Source organism: Anomaloglossus baeobatrachus, chromosome 1 (assembly GCF_048569485.1).
Source record: "Anomaloglossus baeobatrachus isolate aAnoBae1 chromosome 1, aAnoBae1.hap1, whole genome shotgun sequence".
Taxonomy (NCBI): Eukaryota; Metazoa; Chordata; class Amphibia; order Anura; family Aromobatidae; genus Anomaloglossus; species Anomaloglossus baeobatrachus.
Window position 1 is genome coordinate 477,563,074 of NC_134353.1, and position 17,853 is coordinate 477,580,926.

The 17,853-nt window shown below is 45.4% G+C and overlaps 1 protein-coding gene across 1 annotated transcript in view; it reads left to right on the plus strand.

Annotated features, from left to right (window-relative positions):
* The window catches only part of JAK3 (Janus kinase 3), a 482,226-nt gene that overhangs the window by 52,528 nt on the left and 411,845 nt on the right, over positions 1-17,853 (plus strand). Inside the window, exons 2-3 of the mRNA XM_075314904.1 lie at positions 9,727-9,919; positions 14,523-14,646. Of these exons, the coding sequence (XP_075171019.1) occupies positions 9,727-9,919; positions 14,523-14,646 (317 nt within the window). The remainder of the gene's footprint in view (positions 1-9,726; positions 9,920-14,522; positions 14,647-17,853) is intronic.

Sequence of the window (17,853 nt, forward strand, 5' to 3'; positions counted from 1 at the left end):
TGTGTGGCACTTCGATGTCCCTGAGAAGAGGCGTACGTGAAGGCCTCTTGAGTCTAATGTGCCCATTTTGAGGAAGTGGGTCTATTGTAGTAAAGCCCTTTGGCAGGGCAGCCAAAAATTGGGAGGCTCCACGTTGTCCCTGGATAGAGACGTGCATGAGGGCCTGTAAACCTGAAGTGTCCATTGTCAGGAAGTGGGTCTATTGTAGTATAGCCCTTAGGCAGGGCAGCCAAAAATTGGGAGGCTCCACATTGTCCCTGGATAGAGACGTGCATGATGGCCTGTAAACCTGAAGTGCCCATTGTAAGGAAGTGGGTCTATTGTAGTATAGCCCTTTGGCAGGGCAGCCAAAAATTGGGAGGCTCCACGTTGTCCCTGGATAGAGACGTGCATGAGGGCCTGTAAACCTGAAGTGCCCATTGTAAGGAAGTGTGTCTATTGTAGTATAGCCCTTTGGCAGGGCAGCCAAAAATTGGAAGGCTCCACGTTGTCCCTGGATAGAGACGTGCATGAGGGCCTGTAAACCTGAAGTGTCCATTGTCAGGAAGTGGGTCTATTGTAGTATAGCCCTTAGGCAGGGCAGCCAAAAATTGGGAGGCTCCACATTGTCCCTGGATAGAGACGTGCATGATGGCCTGTAAACCTGAAGTGCCCATTGTAAGGAAGTGGGTGTATTGTAGTATAGCCCTTTGGCAGGGCAGCCAAAAATTGGGAGGCTCCACGTTGTCCCTGATAGAGACGTGCATGAGGGCCTGTAAACCTGAAGTGTCCATTGTCAGGAAGTGGGTCTATTGTAGTATAGCCCTTAGGCAGGGCAGCCAAAAATTGGGAGGCTCCACATTGTCCCTGGATAGAGACGTGCATGAGGGCCTCAAAACATTGTTCCCATTGCAAAGGAGTGGGTCTCCTGTCATTGTAATGTCCATTCTGAAAGAATGGGCAAAAAAATTTACCACTGGGGGTATACCTGAAACAACGGCCTAACTATTGTAACGGTCATCATGGTGGCGCATGAGGAGAAGGAAGAGCAGTCCAGCGATTATCCAAAGTCCAGAAGTGTGTACCCATGGGTGAGTGGAGGTACATGGCAAATTCCCGTTACAAACTTTAAATTCCGCTCTCATTTGCTGGTGGTGTGGTGAAGTCTGGCCCAATCCAACCCTTGTTCATCTTGATCAGAGTCAGCCTGTCAGCATTTTCAGTTGACAGGCGGGTGCGTTTATCTGTAATGATTCCACCTGCGGCACTAAAAACACGCTCTGACAAAACGCTAGCGGCAGGGCAGGCCAGGACTTCCAAGGTGTAGAGAGCCAATTCATGCCATGTGTCCACCTTGGATACCCAATAATTGTAAGGCACAGAGGAATGTCGGAGTACAGTTGTTCGATCTGCAAGGTACTCCTTGAGCATCTCGGCAAACTTAGGATTTCTTGTGGCACTACCCCGCACCTCAGGGGCTGTGGTACGTGAGGGGCTGAGAAAACTGTCCCACATCTTAAAGACTGTTCCCCTACCTCTGGCGGATTGGACTTGTGCCTCTCTCGGCTGTACGCCTTGGTTGTCCACTGATTCCTGACCTATGCCGCTAGCGTTTTGTGAGGGGAATGCTTTGCCTACTTCCGTGACTATGGCCTTCCGGAACTGCTGCATTTTGGTTGACCTCTCCGCCTCGGGAATAAGAGACATAAAGTTCTCCTTGTAGCGTGGGTCTAACAGTGTTACCAACCAGTAATGATTGTCGGCCAAGATGTTCTTAACGCGAGGGTCACGAGACAGGCAGCTTACCATAAAGTCAGCCATGTGCGCCAGACTCTTAACAGCCAGGACTTCAGTATCCTGACCAACACGATGACTGAACATGCTGTCCTCCTCCTCCTCATCTACCCTGTCCTCTGGCCAGCCACGCTGAACCAAGGATATGACTGGTGTGCATGTCATATCCTCAATTTGGCCGGAGAGTTGCTCCATGTCTTCATCCTCCTCCTCGTCATAGTCCTCCACTGCACGTTGTGATGAGACGAGGCTGGGCTGTGTGTTATCACCCACACCCACTACTGTTTCTTGCTGCAACTCATCGCGCTCCGCCTGCAATGCATCATGTTTGTTTTTGAGCAGAGACAGTTTTAGAAGGCAGAGAAGCGGTATGGTGACGCTAATAATGGCGTCATCACCACTCACCATCTTGGTGGAGTCCTCAAAGTTTTGGAGGATGGTACATAGGTCGGACATCCATCTCCACTCCTCAGGTGTTATGTGTGGAGTTTGACCCATTTCCCGACGGCTTAGGTGATGCAGGTACTCAACAACTGCCCTCTTCTGCTCACATATCCTGACCAACATGTGCAGAGTTGAATTCCAGCGCGTGGGGACATCACACACCAGTCTGTGAGCTGGAAGATGCAAACGGCGCTGAAAGCCGGCAAGGCCGGCTGAAGCAGTAGGTGACTTTCGAAAATGTGCAGACAGGCGGCGAACTTTTACCATCAGATCAGACAGCTCTGGGTATGACTTTAGAAACCGCTGAACCACGAGGTTGAGCACATGGGCCACGCATGGAACATGTGTCAGCTGGCCTCGCCTCAAAGCCGCCACCAGGTTCCGGCCATTGTCACACACGACCTTTCCTGGCTTTAGATTCAGAGGTGTGAGCCAGTGATCTGCCTGCTGTTTCAGAGCTGTCCACACCTCTTCTGCATTGTGGGGTTTGTCACCTATGCAGATTAGCTTCAGCACAGCCTGTTGCCGCTTCGCCGAGGCAGTGCTGCAGTGCTTCCAGCTTGGGACTGGTGTGGAGGGTAAAGTGGATGAGGATGCGCAGGAGGAGGACGAGGCTGAAGAGCATGACATTCCGGAGCTGTAGAGTGTGGGTGAAACCCTGACTGAGGTAGGGCCTGCAAACCTTGGTGTGGGAAGGACGTGTTCCGTCCCTCGCTCAGACTGGGTCCCAGCTTCCACAATATTAACCCAGTGTGCCGTCAACGAGATGTAGCGGCCTTGCCCACAAGCACTTGTCCACGTGTCTGTGGTTAGGTGGACTTTGGGTGAAACGGCGTTGTTCAGGGCACGTGTGATGTTTTGTGACACGTGGTTATGCAACGCGGGGACGGCACACCGGGAGAAATAGTGGCGGCTGGGGACCGAGTAACGTGGGACAGCTGCCGCCATCAGGTCGCGGAATGCTTCTGTCTCCACCAGCCTAAAAGGCAACATTTCCAGCGCAAGCAGTCGCGAAATGTTAGCATTTAGAACTGTGGCATGTGGGGCGTTGGCAGTGTATTTGCGCCTGCGTTCAAAGGTTTGCTGAATGGATAACTGAACGCTGCGCTAGCACAAGGACGTACTTGATAATGTTGTTATTTCTGCGTAGACAACTGCAGGTGCAGGACCGGAGGAGGCTTGTTCGCAGGCAGCATGGACAGGGGATTGCCTCGCATGCACAACCAGCGAAGACGTAGCAGTGACATCAGCAAGCACTGCTCCTCGACTCTGTTGTACTTCCCACAAAGTCGGGTGCTTGGCTGACATGTGCCTGATCATGCTGGTGGTGGTCAGGCTGCTAGTTTTGGTACCCCTGCTGATGCTGGCACGGCAGGTGTTGCAAATGGCCTTTTTAGGATCATCTGGAGCCAACTTAAAAAACTGCCAGACTCGGGAAGACCTAACATTTGTACAGGCACCTTGTGTCGTGTTGTTGTTCCGGGGAACGGTTGCCTGACTTCTGCCTGGAGCCACCACCCTGCTTCTTACTGCCTGTTGGGATGCTACGCCTCCCTCCCCCTGTGCACTGCTGTCCTCACTCTGCATATCCTCCTGCCAGGTTGGGTCAGTTACTGGATCATCCACCACGTCGTCTTCCTCTTCCGCACCCTGCTCCTCCTCCTGACTTCCTGACAATTGTGTCTCATCATCGTCCACCCCTTGTTGAGACACGTTGCGAACTTCGTGAGAACGTGGCTGCTCAAATATTTGGGCATCTGTACATACGATCTCCTCATGACCCACTTCAACATGAGCTGGCGAGAGGCCAGAATGTGCGAATGGAAACGTGAACAGCTCTTCCGAGTGTCCAACTGTGGGATCAGTAATGTCCGAGGACGTGTACTCAGCCTTGTGGTAGGAAGGAGGATCAGGTTCTGAAATGTGCGGTGCAGTATCACGGCTACTGACACTTGACCGTGTGGAAGAGAGAGTGTTTGTGGTGGTGCCAATCTGACTGGAAGCATTATCCGCTATCCAACTAACAACCTGTTGACACTGGTCTTGGTTCAAGAGCGGTGTACTGCTGCGGTCCCCAAGAATTTGGGACAGGACGTGCGAGCGACTAGATGTGGCCCTTTGTTGTGGCGAAATTAGAGCTTGCCCACGACCTCGGCCTCTGCCTGCACCACCATCACGTCCACTTCCTTGTTGCTTGCCAACGCCCTTGCGCATTTTGCAATGCTGTGCTGACGTGTATTCACTAGACTTGTGCATTATATCCAAGTTTGTGCAAATCGTGCACCTGTACGCTGCCACCGACAGGCACACACGTGCGGTTTTTAAATGCAAGCACGGACGCACTAAGAAACTAACAGGTTTTTAGGAGCGACAATTACTGAGAAGTCTGACACTATCAGACATTGCTGACTGATGTGTATTATACACTACACTTGTGCGTTATATAATAGTTTGTGCAAATCGTGCACCTGTACGCTGCCACCGACAGGCACACACGTGCGGTTTTTAAATGCAAGCACGGACGCACTAAGAACCTAACAGGTTTTTAGGAGCGACAATTACTGAGAAGTCTGACACTATCAGTCACTGCTGACTGACGTGTATTATACACTAGACTTGTGCGTTATATAATAGTTTGTGCAAATCGTGCACCTGTACGCTGCCACTGACAGGCACACACGTGCGTTTTTTAAATGCAAGCACGGACGCACTAAGAACCTAACAGGTTTTTAGGAGCGACAATTACTGAGAAGTCTGACACTATCAGACACTGCTGACTGACGTGTATTATACACTAGACTTGTGCGTTATATAATAGTTTGTGCAAATCGTGCACCTGTACGCTGCCACTGACAGGCACACACGTGCGGTTTTTAAATGCAAGCACGGACGCACTAAGAACCTAACAGGTTTTTAGGAGCGACAATTACTGAGAGGTCTGACACTATCTGGACTGTTTTAAACTGTGTACACCAGCCCCAGATATGATGAAGGCTGGTATACGGTCACCACTAGGAATGGCTATATACCCTGCCTGCCTGTATACTGCTACAATAGTCCTGACAAGGACTCTTCTGGTCACTAGCCTGTATTCCGACCTGGCTATATCCTGCCTATATACAGCAACAATAGTCCTGAGAAGGACTCTGCTACTGTACTCCGACCTGGCTATACCCTGCCTGCCTGTATACAACTATAATAGTCCTGAGAAGGACTTCTGGTCACACTGTTTGCAGCCCTGATACGGAAATAGCTATAAAGGGCCGCAAACTTTTCCCTGAAGCAGCAACACTCTCCCTGCACTCACTGTCTGGATGGCTGTGAGCAGAGCACAGCGCGCCCGCCGGTATAAAGGCTCGGTCACGCTGTGCAGGCCGGCCAATCACTGCAATTCCACAACTAACAGGGCTGTGGCATTGCAGTGGTCTGCCAGCCAATCCCTGCATGAGGGCTGGCTCTCAAAAGAGCGCCAACATGCAGGGATGAAGACCACGAGTACAGCACGAGTATCGCGAGATTACTCGGTCCCCGCCGAGTACAGTGATACTCGTGCGAGTACCGAGTAGTAACAAGCATACTCGCTCATCACTAACTAGGTCGTCTTTTTCATACAAATAGTACTTGAGTGTACAAAGTAACTCGTCTTGTAGGCTATTCACATATAGCTCAACACTGAGACCACCATCGATCCTGGTCAAGTAACCAATACCATTGGCTGTGAAAGAATCCCATATCATGAGGTTTCCTCCACTGAACTTAGCAGTTCCTTCAATATCTCGATTTGTTAGCCCCCTTTTCCCTTGTTTCTCTCAGACCCATTTGCCCCCATCACAGCCTAGTCTATTGACTATCGTCTCATTACTCCAAATTACCAGTTTCCAATCTTCTGCGGTACACTTTTTGTACTTTTTTGCATACTCGAGCCAATGCTTGTTATGAAAATAATGAAGTCGAGGCTTCTTTATTCTTTACCTTTGTTTGGGCCACCTTTCCACATATGCATTGCACAGTGCTTGCATGGACGTTTGTGATCTCACTATTATGAAGCATACGAGCCACCTCCACTGCCAGATTTGTAACGCCAGAACTGATTTTGTATTCTTCTAACTGTCATGGCCTCACATGATGCAGTTTGGAAATTTTCTTTACTGAGATACCTCTATTGATGAGCAGGATGATGCTGTTTCTCTTTCCTTGGGAAATATTCTTCATGGCTGCTTCTTGATTCACCCCAGTGACCTGTACTTGGGAATTAACCCAGTAACACAGTGAGCTATTAGGGAATGTGAGAACAGGCTGTACGTTGTAGTATAAAGGAAGAAAATGATTTTTCTACCACCAGGAGCAAAACAGTAACAATGCAGTGACATGACAAGAATCTGCATAACTAATCATATGCTTAATATTTGCAAGTCAAATTTATGTATGAGATAACCAAGCTTATTGTCTATAAAATGATTTTAGTCTCATGTTCAAAGCACTAGTGGATGGCAAGATGAAGCCTGAAAGTGAAAAGCTCAAAACATTGTTACCCTTTTGCTCATCATTGTAAGCCGCCAGCTGACAAGTCATTTGGCAGCTTCCTCATAGAGAACACAGGATAGCTTTGTTGAAAAAGCACTCTTGCACATAGGAGGGTTGGCTGAGATGGCTGTCAGTTGAACAATCTCTCGAATCATCGTTTGGCTGGCAATCTTCTAATGTGTAATCCCAGTGTGAGGGTGAACTATTATTATTTATGCCAGATGTACTATTTCTTTGCATAGTAAGTCAAGGGACATGGGCCGTTGTTTCATGTGAGACTGTCTGGTGGCCCTTTTTGCATGCTAATTTGTGGATTGCCTGCTGATTACAGATTACATCAGCCCCCCCTGGGGTGTACTAGTCTGCATTTGGAGAACAATTATGCAGTCTAATAGAACTAGCAAACAATGAGGGACCAGACATTTGTATCTCCTCACAATCCTGTGGGGCACAATGTTCTGAAATGGGGTGCTGAGGGATATAAAAAGGGGCCTGCTCTTGCCACCGGTGTAATTCTACAGGACTTTAGCCTGGGTACCATGGTTCCAGGTGGTGGATTACAGAACTGATCCACTACCCAACATTGAGCCCACAAATTCATGTGGAGAACCCAGGTTGGGACAGTCCAGTCACCCGGCCGCATCCTTCACTGTGCTTGGTTGACTTCTTAAGCTTCCCACTGTCTCCTCTCAGTGTGTACCCACCAAAAGCAGAGTGCTGCTGGCTGGGGTAGTGGCCCTGCATATCCCAAAGTTACGGAGGTTCTAATCTCTGGCAAACCAACAGGAGGGTGAGAGTTTGTCACTTGCACTATCTTGTGTTTTTGCTGGGAATGTACTATATGTTGTCTATTGGTAACCCACTAAAATCTTACGGGAGTGTGGTACTTTCCTGTGTTATCTGAGTAGTTTTCTGCCCATGAGGAAGAAGTTTGGGCGTTCAGCGGGATGAGTGACGGCCTGTGTGGTCTTTCTGAAGACAGCCAGGCCAGTAGACGAGAGCACCCACTGACCCTCATGTCTCCACACCCAACCTTAGTTGATATGTAAATAATTTGTAGACACACTGTGGCTTGCATTGTCAATGTCACAGGCTTGGTTATATTGTGACTTGCTATTACAGTCCCTGACAAATGTTCTGTCGCTTATCCATGTTATGTAAATAAAACCTTATAACCTGACTTTAAATTCATCCATTGGTTTCATAAATTACTCTTTTGAAAGCTGATACCCTCCCAAATTTGGTTTAGGTTATGAAGATAAAGTTGCTTCAAAGCTGAAATATTGATCATTTAATGAACACAGAAAGGTCAGATTTTGGCAAGACAAAAGTTTTGTCGCCCACAGAAAGTAATGTGCAATTCAAACAAATAATTAACTTCTAATACAAAGATATGTTGCATAACATTGGTGAATGAAGTTGTGGGGCTATTAGAGCCATATTTAATATTTTGTGTGACTTCCATGAGCTTGAAGGACTGCATCCATGTGGTTCAACAATGATTCATACAATTTATTGATGAAGTCATCAGGAATAGCAAAGAATGCAGTCTTACATGCCTCCCAGATGATGGTTTTGTCTTCCAAGCTTCCTCTTTCATCCTACCCCAAACATGCTCAATGATGTTCATGTCTGGTGACTGGGCTGGCCAGTCCTTGAGCACCTTGATCTTCTTTGCCAAGAGGAATTTTGATGTAGAGATGGATATATGAGATGGAGCACCATCCTGCTGCAGAATTTGACCCTTTTATAATTGGGAATGTAAGAGGTAGCTAATACTTCTTGATATTTTAGGCTATTGCTATTGCCTTCCACCTTTCAAATGTTTCGCACACCCCCATGCTGAATGTAACCTCAGACCATGATCTTTCCACCACAAAACTTAACTGTTTTCTGGATCCATACGGGCTCCAGTACGTTTCTTGCAGGATTTGTGGTGGCTGTGGTGTAATTCAACTGAAGATTCATCAGAGAAATCCACCTTCTGCCATTTTTCCAGCGTCCATCTGTTTAGCAGGCTGTGGGATTTGGCAAATGCCACACGTTTTTTTAAATGCCTTTTGTTTAGTGCTGGCTTCTGGGCACTGATTCGACCATGGAGGCCATTTTGAGATAGAATCCTACAAACTGTTCTAGTTGACACAGGGACTTGAGCTGATCAGGCCTTATGGAGCTCTGCTGCAGTGGAAGAGGGGCTGTATTTGGATTTTCTAAGCAACAAACGTTCCTCCTGAGCAGTTGTCTTGCGGGGTCTGCCAGACCTGGGCTTGTCAAAAACATCTCTAGTCTCTTCAAATCTTTTTAATTCTTTGTACTTGAGGCTGAGACACATTAAAGGTGCCAGCCACCACTGCAGTGGATCTGGTCTTCAGCCTCTTGATAATCAAGGCTTTGGTCTCAGGATTGATTTTTGGCATGTTGTCAGAGGTCAAGTTGCAGTTCAACTGAAGGTCTGGAGTGCTGGGTTTCTTTTTATACACACCCACTAATTAAGCAATCATTTAGTGAGCACAGGTGAGGATGTAAACTAGGATTGGGTACATTATATGACAAGGCGACAAAATATTTGTCTTGCCAAAATCTGACCATTGTGTGTTCATTAAATGATCAATATTTCAGCTTTGCAGCAACTTTATTTTCTTAACCTAAACCAAATTTGGGAGGGTTTCAGCTTCCAAAAGAGTAATTTATGAAACCAATGGATGAATTTAAAGTCAGGTTATAAGGTTTTATTTACATAACTTGGATAAGCAACAGAACTTTTGTCAGAGACTGTATGGATGACCAAACTTGCTGATTTATGGGGTACCACTGCAGATGCAACTTTGTTTCGCTCTGTTATGAGGACCCTTATGAACACTGTGTGTTTAGCAAGCACAAAATGAATTATATAGGTCATTTACTTGATTGTATTTGTCAGATTTGAAACAGGCCATGTCATACAGTATTTTTCACAAACAAGTAACAAATCTAATATTTCCACAGATGTCTGGTGAAGAGGCCCCTCTCCTATGCAGTTCACGCTCTTGCAGCTCGTTCTCTTCTGCCACAGGATCTCTTAAACTGCTCTTATATTCATCTTCCTTGCCATCTACTTCCCATTCTGATCCACACATGGTCTTCCCTGGAGGACAGTATTCTGCTGAAGAGCTTTGCATTGCGGCTGCCAAATCTTGCGGTATGTAGAAATAAAGTACATTAAAGGCAGTCTCTTAAAGGGAACCTGCTATGAGAAAAAATAAAACTATTAAACCTGAAGATATGGGTTTAATCAGCACGTTAATAGAATTTTGAACCTGCCCGGTGCCCATTCTTAGAGTACCGCTGCCAGGAGCAAGCCTCTTTGTGGCGATACACATGGAGTCTCCATGGCAGGTCTCCATTTTTGAATGGTTATTCTGCACTTAGTTTATGATTTTACTGTTTCAGCTTTGATTCACATGAATAATCTTGTCCTCTTTTTTGCTTTATATCTGACTGGGACTATACTATGTGCTACCATTATGATATCAGTACTATATTGACGTATTAGTTCTTATTTACTTGAAAAACTTGATGTTTTCTGCTCCAACTTAATATGTGATTGAGGCTGTATGTATGTTATTGCTGCTATTTTATCAAGTATTTTTTTCTGCTCTCTATTTATTGGATCCTGACTATACGCTGTCATTTCGGGCACTAATATTAAATTGTCTGCAATAGAACTATGAATTTTCTCTGCCTTATATTTGTATTCTGTTTTTGTGCCATCTATTCAGTGTAGATATCTCCCTGGCTGTAGGTTGTGGAGGAGGAATGTGGTCTCCTTATAGGAACACACTCATGATAGTGTATATAGCCATTTGCTTTTCTAATCGTTTTTAAAACTGTGCGCCGTTGTTTATATGTATTTTTTGCTTTTTGTATCAATACATTATATTTTCATATAATATATATTATTTTTTTTACTATTCATATTATATATATGTATAAAATTATATTTGCGTTGGTGATCACAATTGTTGTGCACGTTACTTTTATACTCTAATACTGTTTTCTTTTGGCGCGCTATTGGTCAGATCCCATTATGTTCACTGGTGCCCTATTCTCTCTTTGAACTAGCTCTGCTGAATAGAGCCCCACCCACCCACAGCGCATGAAAAGTCACATGACTGTGACGCCACATCAGATTCCAGAGCCAGGAAGTAAGGGAAAATTGCATGTGAAATCACATAGGTCAGAGGATTCTCAACAAGAGATGATGTGGCCAGGGAAGCCGTTACAAAAAATTAGGGAAAGCAAAACATCATATCTGTGGCAGTTAGTTTTCATGATAGGGATTATGAAATAATGGCCATCCCCTTTAATACTGACTTTCCTTCCAGTTAAAGGCCATGACTGCCTTTTTAACTATTTTATAGAGTTCTAATGAACCTGAAGTAACAATCCATTTTAACTTTAAGTGCATTTGTTTACCATTCCTATGTAGACCTATGTGTCTCCATGGTTACACACCACAAACAAGCTCCACATTATATGCACCAGTGCTTGACAATAAATCTGTCTTGGTTGTACTGTAGTCACAGTATGAGGCACAATAGGGATTCACTGTATTATTCTTTTACTAAAAAGAAAAGTGGTCAATATACATTATTGAAAAATGATCACACTTACCAATGTATGGTTTAAATACCAGTTTACTGCATGAAACAGACAGGCAATGGTGTAGAATGGAGATAGCACATTTGGACAATTCTGATGACTATCCACTCATACACCTATTGTTTATGAGAACAGTGGATTAGTATTTTAAATGTGTCTACATAAAGCGTATAGTGCAACATGGTGGATAACAGCATATTGTAACATTTTCTATGTACCAACACTCTATATCCCACTAATACAGCATCCTGCAAAGATTAAAAACATAAATTATTGGTTGCCAAACCCACTATGATTAAAAGGAATTCACTGGAAAGGAAGTCAAAACCACAGCACATCACTGAGAAAAGGCAGTATTACCAATGCATGTTTTTTTGGTGTTGTTATCGCTATTGATATAGTATACCTCTTGTTTTGTATACTCATATATACAGTTGAAACCAGAAGTTTCCATACACTATCTAAAAATACACATCTGCAGGTTTTTCTCACTATCTGACATGAAATCAGAATAAATCATTCCCGTTTTAGGTTAATTTGAATTTCCTGGCAGAGTTGCCTTTAAGTCCATGTTGATACAGTACTTGTTTCACTGTGGATAATGACACAATCTCACCAGCTTCCGCCAGCATCTTCACAAGTTCTTTTGCTTTTGTTCTTGGGTTGATATGCACATGTCTGACCAAAGCACGATCATCTCTGGTACATAGAACCCATATCCTTCCTCGGCAGTATGATGGCTGGACATTTCCATCTTGTTTGTATTTGCATATAATTCTTTGTATAGAGGAACAAGGCACCTTCAGGTATCTGGAAATTGCACCCAAGGATGAAACAGACTTGGGCAAGTCCATAATTCTCTTCCTGAGATCTTGGCTGATTTCTTTTGACTTTCCCATGATGCTACATGAAGAAGTAGTATGTTTCAGTTGTGCATTAAAATACATTTGTGGCGCCCTGGTGCCGCCAGGTGGTCACAGAGAGACACTCACCCCACACAACACCATCCCACATCAGGTACCATCTGCCACAAAACCCTAGCCACCCCCCTCAGGGTAGGAAGGACACACCAGTGGGCGGGACCAGGCAGATTGGCAGCGCCCACCTAGGGGTCTTGAGGATCCAGGGGAGGGAACCAGAGTGTCGAAGTGTCAGTGTCAGAGGGCAGTTCAAGTCTGAATTCAGTCAAGTTGGAGGTGGAATTGAAGGCTGAGCCTAGTGACGGGTAGTGAGGGTAGTGGCCCTGGTCTACTGGCTAGGTGGCAAGCAGTGGACCGTGTCCAAAGGCGACGGGAATCCGGTCGCAGGAAATCCAAAGTGGACCGGGGCAGGGTTGGAGCCCGCTAGTACCGACAGCGGAGATCCTGTCCGGAAGCCGTACACAGTTGGGGTACCTGGACCCTCGTTAGAAGATGGTTGCAAGCCCCTTCTCTAATTAACCAGGCCGGGGACAAGCTTCCAGACGTTGTTCCAGTGTGTTAGCCCAGATAGAGTGAAACGGCAGCCCACAGTGGGGGATAGGGTATCCGCAACAACCCACTGAGATCCCAAGGGTCAGTTTTCGTGGGCACATCTCCCAACAAAAACAGAACCGGGAGAGGACTTCCCCATTCCACACGAGGTTGTCCAAAAGAGTAGAAAAGTACATTGTGCCAGAGGAAGGGACATTGGTACACCAGCCGGGTGTGGGAACTGTATACACCTGGAGGTGGCAGCCGGCCGCTGACACCTTGGTTTACCAGCGGACTTATGTGCAATCATTTAATTGTGAGTACACCAACACCCTCGGGTCCGGCCCGGCGCCCCGCCACTGGCAGCCATCACCTCCCGTGTTCTGGACACTGAGCCCCGGGGCATCCACCCCTACCCATGGAAGGGTTAAACACCCAGCTGCCGCTCCACCGCCCCTGAGTGCTCCCCAACAGCAGCGGTGGTACTCCATCTTACATCTCACAATCCCCTGTACATATTACGCCACTTTTTATTTGAGTGTCCTCATGACCCCCGGGTCCGGAGACCCCTCGAGCCACTGCATATCCGGATCCGAGCAGCCCGGCTGCTAATGTGGGGGCAGCACACATCCACAGGTGTGTTTTTAATTAACTCAGATGTTCCCATTTAACCTACTAGAAGCTTTCAAAGACATGACATCATCATATGGGCTGTGGCATATTGTTTAAAGGCATAGTACTCTTAAGGCTGCTTTACATGCAGCGACATCACTAGCGATGACACTAGCGATCGCACCCACCCCCGTCATTCATGCGTCACGGGTAAATCGTTGCCCGTGGCGAAGAATATCGCTGGTACGCGTCACACCAACATACCTTACTAACGACGTCGCTGTGGCCGCCGAACAAACTCTTTTGTAAGGGGTAGGTTCGTCCACCAATAGAAGAGGAGGGGCGGAGAGCAGCCACATGAACGTCACTCCCACCTTGTTGCCGGAGGATGCAGGAACGCTGTTGTTCATCGTTCCCAGGGTGTCACACATAGCGATGTGTGATGCCTCAGGATCGACGAAAAACCTGCGTCCTAAACGAGTAACGATATTTGGGAAAGGAACGACGTGTCAACAATCAACGATTTTGTGAGTATTTTGGATCGTTAGCGGTCGCTGGTTAGTGTCACACGCAATGACATTGCTAACGACGCTGGATGTGCATCACGAATTCCGTGACCCCAGTGATATCTCGTTAGCGATGTCGCTGCGTGGGGCCTTTAGTCTATGGAAACTTTTGACTTTGCAGAAAGTAATAAAAATGCCTTAAAACATTCTCTCTCTCATTATTCTGGCATTTGGCAAATATAAATAATTTTTGTTCCTAATTGACCTAAAGCGGGAAAGGTTCATTCTGATTTCATGTTAGATAGTGAGAAAAACATGCAGATGTGTCTTTTTAGATAGTGTATGTAAATTTCTGGTTTCAACTGTAATGTACAATGATTTGATGTAGACATCAATCTTATTAGAAATTTACTTGCCATGTGTTAAAGATAAATCCACAATGTAGATTGCTATACCTAGATAATATGACACCATGTATCATCTGTTTCATCTTTTAAAATAATGAAAAAGTTTTTGTTTTTACTTTCTTTATGAATCTCTTATAATTTTCCTTTTCTTTCTGGCCACTCAGGAATCCTACCAGTATATCATTCCTTGTTTGCATTGGTATCTCCTGATCTCAAGACCTGGTATAACCCAAATCACATCTTTACAGTGGATGAAGGAGTAGCTTATGTTGTGCTTTATCGAATCAGGTGCTGCATTCCAGTTTTTTCTTTCTTAAAGGGATATTCTTTAGCTTTTATCTTTCATAATTTATAACTAGTGATGAGTGAATGTATTCATTACTATTCGCAGAATAGTACAGTATTCGGGGTATTCATTATATAGCGAGTAATGGTGTATTCGCCTCGCTATATTCGGATGTTCTGCCCAGCATGTTTGGCGCCTGATTTGCAGCCACTAAACATGTTAGGCTTCTTAGCCAATCACAGTAATGCCACAGCCATCTTGGCTGTGGCATTACTGTGATTGGCTGGCCGCCGCCATTTTGTGCACATTACATTGCCAGCGTCTCTCTCCAAGTGCTTCATACTCACCAATCACGCCGCGGTGCAGCTGTCACACTGCTCCTGCTGCCTCTCATTTTCTTCCCTACCCACTCATTAGCCTCATTACATACTCACTACACCCACTCATTAGGCTCATACATATTCACTGCTTCCCCTCCACACCAATGGCCGTGATTGGTTGCAGTCAGACTTGCCCCCACGCTGAGTGACAGCTGTCTGACTGCAACCAATCACAGCCGCTGGTGAGTGGATCTATATCAGACAGTAAAATAAATAAATAAATAAATAAATAAAAAAAAGACGTGCGGTCCCCCAATTTTGATACTCAGCCAAAACAAAGACTCACAGCTGAGCGTTGGTATTCTCAAGCTGGGGAGCCCCACGTTATTGGGAACCCCCCAGCCTAAAAATATCAGCCAGCATCCATTAGATGTGACAGTCCTGGGACTTAACCCAACTCGTTCCAATTGCCCTGATGTGGTGGCAATCTGGGTAATGAGGGGTTAAAAACAGCGCACAGCTAACATCAAGCCCAGAATTAGTGATGCGAATGGGTCTTCTATGAGACCCCGTATCACTAATTCTATAAGTAAAAAGAAATACACATGCACCAAGAAAAATCCTTTATTTGGAATAAAATATAAAACCACCCGCTTTGACCACATAATTAACCCCAATTACACCCAAGTCCGACGTAATCCACATGAGGTCCCATGACGGTCCTGACTCTGCTACATCTGAGACTGGAGAGACAGAGTAATACGCGAGTATTACAAAGTATTTGTTACGAGTATAACACATACGAATATTACGGTACTCGCTCATCTCTATAGCTAGTTTCCATGGAGCTTAGCCACTAATACCCGGTGTGCACAATTCCAGAAGAGGAGTTAAAGGAATTGTTTGATTGGTATAATACCGTATATAAATATCTGTCTTTAAAGGGAACCAACCAGCAGGATTTTCACATATAAAGTACACACAGTGCCATACTGTTGTTAGGATGGTGAATCAAATCATACCTTCAGTTTAGAGATTGGATCTTTGATTGCAGAAAAAAATGTCATCAAAGGTCCAGAAATGAGTACATTGCTTGAATGACATGTACATCAGAGCAGGACTTTGTGGGTTGGGTCTCCAGTAATGCTTCCTCCCCTAGATGCCTGCTTCCCCTCGATTTAAATGTTTCCTCTCTGCCGATTAACACTATGGCCACTGCATGCGCAGCATTATGTGCAACTTTTTCTCCAACTCTACTATAAAATAGCGCCGGAATCAGCACATGCACATACCATGATCTTGGCTACAGGTTAAAGATGAATATGAGCGGCAGCGGCGCATGTGCAGATTGATTTTTTTTCTTTCTTTATTAGCGCATGCACCATTCATAGTCATCTTTACACTGCAGCTAAGACCAGCCTGCCTCAGGTGACCAGTTTACATCTCACCGTGAATAAAAGAACCAGTTACACTGCAACCCTGTGTGTGGCCTACCTTCTTCCGCACCCATCAACATCATCTATCCCCTGGGGCCTGGCCCTACTTGCGGAGGGCCCAACATTCAGGCTGCCACTAAACACCAGCCCCAGTAGTGAGAACTGTGCAGCGGAGGCTCCACTAATTAGCCGTAACCCGCAAGTTGCATCACGATATAAAGTCTATTCAAATCTTCCCTGTAAATGTACCCCTTTTAAAAAAAGCACCCAGGGTACGGGACGGCGCAACGGCCACCAATTGACACTTCTCCAGCAGTACACCGCCCGGGACCGAGTACCCCATAACCCTGGGTGACACATAAACATGCCTCGACACTTTAACTGACAGCTGACTCTGCAGTGCATCATTACAGAGCCAGACAAAATGCCAGCATACTTGCAGCTGGTGCACGCCTCTTCATGAATCAGGAGACCTCCATGTGCGCCTTGCCACTAATATTACTCCAGTTTCTGCTGGCATAAGATTTGTGCAGTAAGGAAGGCTGATGCCTGTCATTAATTTGAAGAGTGGTTGCTGCCACACCCTCTTTTGCCCCAGCTCCACCCACTTTGAAAAAAAAATCAGTGAGAATACTTAAAGTCGCAACATTTTAGCGCATCTTCGAGTTACACTTAAACGTTTAAAGGCATTCTCTTAGATACTGAAAATTTTGGCAAGCACTGCAGCATGCTGAATCCTAACAGTGAGTAGTATACTTCTTCTGTCCTCCGTACATGGGCTCTGGAGCGTATGAAGATTGACAGGCAGTTAAACCTTTATACACTAAAGCAATAAGGAGACTGTTGCTTGAAGGAAGTCTTTATTTATTGAACATTAGTAGATGTCTTTGTTTGATTGATATAACAAAAGAAGAACAAGCGGGATGTGCAAAATATGGGATCACCCGAATATATTTAAAAAATTAGTTTTATTAAGTTGATCATAAGACAGAGTAAAAAGGCACACAATAAAAACAATTAAAAAGCACAAAGCTAAAGAACCCCCAAGAGGTGTAGATGGTATATATAAATCATATTGCACCTACAACTTAAGCTCAAGCATAATAACAAAGTTTGACTCACCAGGCCACAAAAACATAGAAGCATGGGGAGAGAAAATACCATCAAATATGTAATACTATATGCAAAAAGATGGCCAATTTGTATGTAAAAGGAAAGACATGCAGGTATCAACAGAAGATGCAAGTATCGTCAAAGCAAGGGTGCAAAATACCATATCAGACAACCAAACCTGTCAGGGCTGGAATGCAAACATAGAGCAAGAGGAAACATGCAACCCCAAATGTGGACCATTGATGGACAGTGAGTCAAAGGTAAAGTAGTGCAAAGGGTGGGGGTAAGGAAACCCCACGCGTATCGCCACGTGGGAATGGCTTCATCAGGGAAAAAGTGT